We start from the raw sequence: 1,919 nt of genomic DNA, 5'->3' as shown, positions 1-1,919 counted from the left end.
TAAATATTTAATTTATTGTGTATTTAATATAAAAATAATAATTTCCTATGCGTTAAAAAACAAATCTCAATTGTATTACAATAATTATACGTTTTTGGACGGTTGTCATTAATAAAAAAATATTCAAAATCACAGTAAGAACTGCACCGTGGCAGTGGCACACGTTCTAACGGTACTACAAACCCGTTGCAGACACTAGCGCTTCAACTGACGATACATAAATTAATGATTATTATATATGTCATTTCTTACTACACAGGGTATTAAAACTTCATTTATAAATATTTTGAAAAATAATAAGTATCTGTCCCTATAATCGGGTATTTTCGTAAACACAATGACGAAATCTACTAATATTCACAGTCTCAACTAAATCGACGACCCGAAGATCTTTCACTGGTTTAGTACATATAGTCAGAGCCATAGGTATTGGTCGGTCACGTGGATTTCTCTTCAGCCGCTTTTCCACACCGACGAACATGCCAAGCGAGACCTATATGCATATGTAGTGGTTCAAAAGGCAACATCGTAGGCGCATAGGCGTATATGTTTTATAACGCGATCTTTGTTTTACTTCGGGTGGCAATATAATCTATTCACCTTATGTCTTATGAAGGTATAACTCTCATCTGTCTTTTTTTGGCAATATGCTTCCTCGAGATAGACGTAGTACGTTAACTAACGACAGTCGAGATGCGACACTTGAAAAGGAAACCACCTGTGTTACAATGTTTCTTTATGAAAATAGTACCAATAAATTAATGAGATTCTCTTGATAAGAATGAGTCCAAACACAACATTAATCGGTTCGGTGTTACCAGTAATTAGTTTAAATATCTCGGAAAGCGGAAACGAGACGTACGACAATTTTTAAGAACACTGTTAAGTTCAGTTCGACTTATGTCGTGTTTGAACTCATTTTCATTGCAACAACCTCACCAATCCACTGTTACTATTTTCATAAGGATAAGATGAAAATGACAGAAATTGAAATTTTCGTTATTGGATATTTATTGTAACATTGCAATATCCCCTTAAAGTGCCGCGTCTTGTTTACTCTCGTTATATCTATTCACGTGTAACTTTATACATAGCGTGGCGCGTGAGCATTTGTATTAATTGCCGTTAATTGCCGAACGGCAAAAGAGGGACCGAAAAACTGTTGAGAAGAAAACTACGTGACCGGCCAATACATTTGGCTTTAACTATAGTCATCTGTGACATGATGAGAGTAATTTATATTCATTATTATTTTAAAGATAATGTTTCAAAATTATTTATTTTATAAAGCTTTATGAAACGTATCATTATATAAGAAAATTGATATGGAATTTTCTAATGCAAAGTACTAATAAAATTGCACCTGCATTTACTTACGTACACATAATGAAGATATGGTAAAAGAAGAAATAAACAATTTGTTCATATCGTATTATTATTATAATGAAATAAAAAATGTACATCTATACACTATTGAAAGAAGTGAAGATAGTAAAATTTAAATTAATTAAAAGCAGATGTTCCAATGGAATCTAATAGTTTAAAAAATATTATCAATAATAAATATTCTATTTAGTACTTTTAACTAAATATTTATTTACTTTAATTTTTCATGTATTATAAATACCAAATATATTAAACAAGAACTTAATTCTTTGTATTCATGAAACTGATTCTTATACTTGATTATCCCTACCTTTTTCAGTTCTAATTAAGAAAATATTAGGTAAAAACAAATTATCAACAATTTATTATCAATTTAAAAATCATTTATGCAATATTAACCAATGTTTGTAAATTTATGAAAACAACGATATTAAAAGCATTTGAATTACAAGGGAAATAATAGAACATATAACTAAATGTAAAGTATGATTTATATTATAAGTAATACAAGTATATAAATTTAATTATTATAA

At 29.3% G+C, this 1,919-nt stretch overlaps 1 protein-coding gene across 1 annotated transcript in view; it reads right to left on the bottom strand.

Annotated features, from left to right (window-relative positions):
• The window catches only part of LOC108573608 (bifunctional 3'-phosphoadenosine 5'-phosphosulfate synthase), a 6,186-nt gene that overhangs the window by 3,463 nt on the left and 804 nt on the right, over positions 1-1,919 (bottom strand). The window contains exon 3 of the mRNA XM_017936071.1: positions 253-355. Within this exon, the coding sequence (XP_017791560.1) occupies positions 253-355 (103 nt within the window). The remainder of the gene's footprint in view (positions 1-252; positions 356-1,919) is intronic.

The sequence above is a fragment of the Habropoda laboriosa genome, unplaced genomic scaffold (genome assembly GCF_001263275.1).
Source record: "Habropoda laboriosa isolate 0110345459 unplaced genomic scaffold, ASM126327v1 scaffold128, whole genome shotgun sequence".
Taxonomy (NCBI): domain Eukaryota; kingdom Metazoa; phylum Arthropoda; class Insecta; order Hymenoptera; family Apidae; genus Habropoda; species Habropoda laboriosa.
This window is presented reverse-complemented; position numbering and strand designations above follow the sequence as displayed.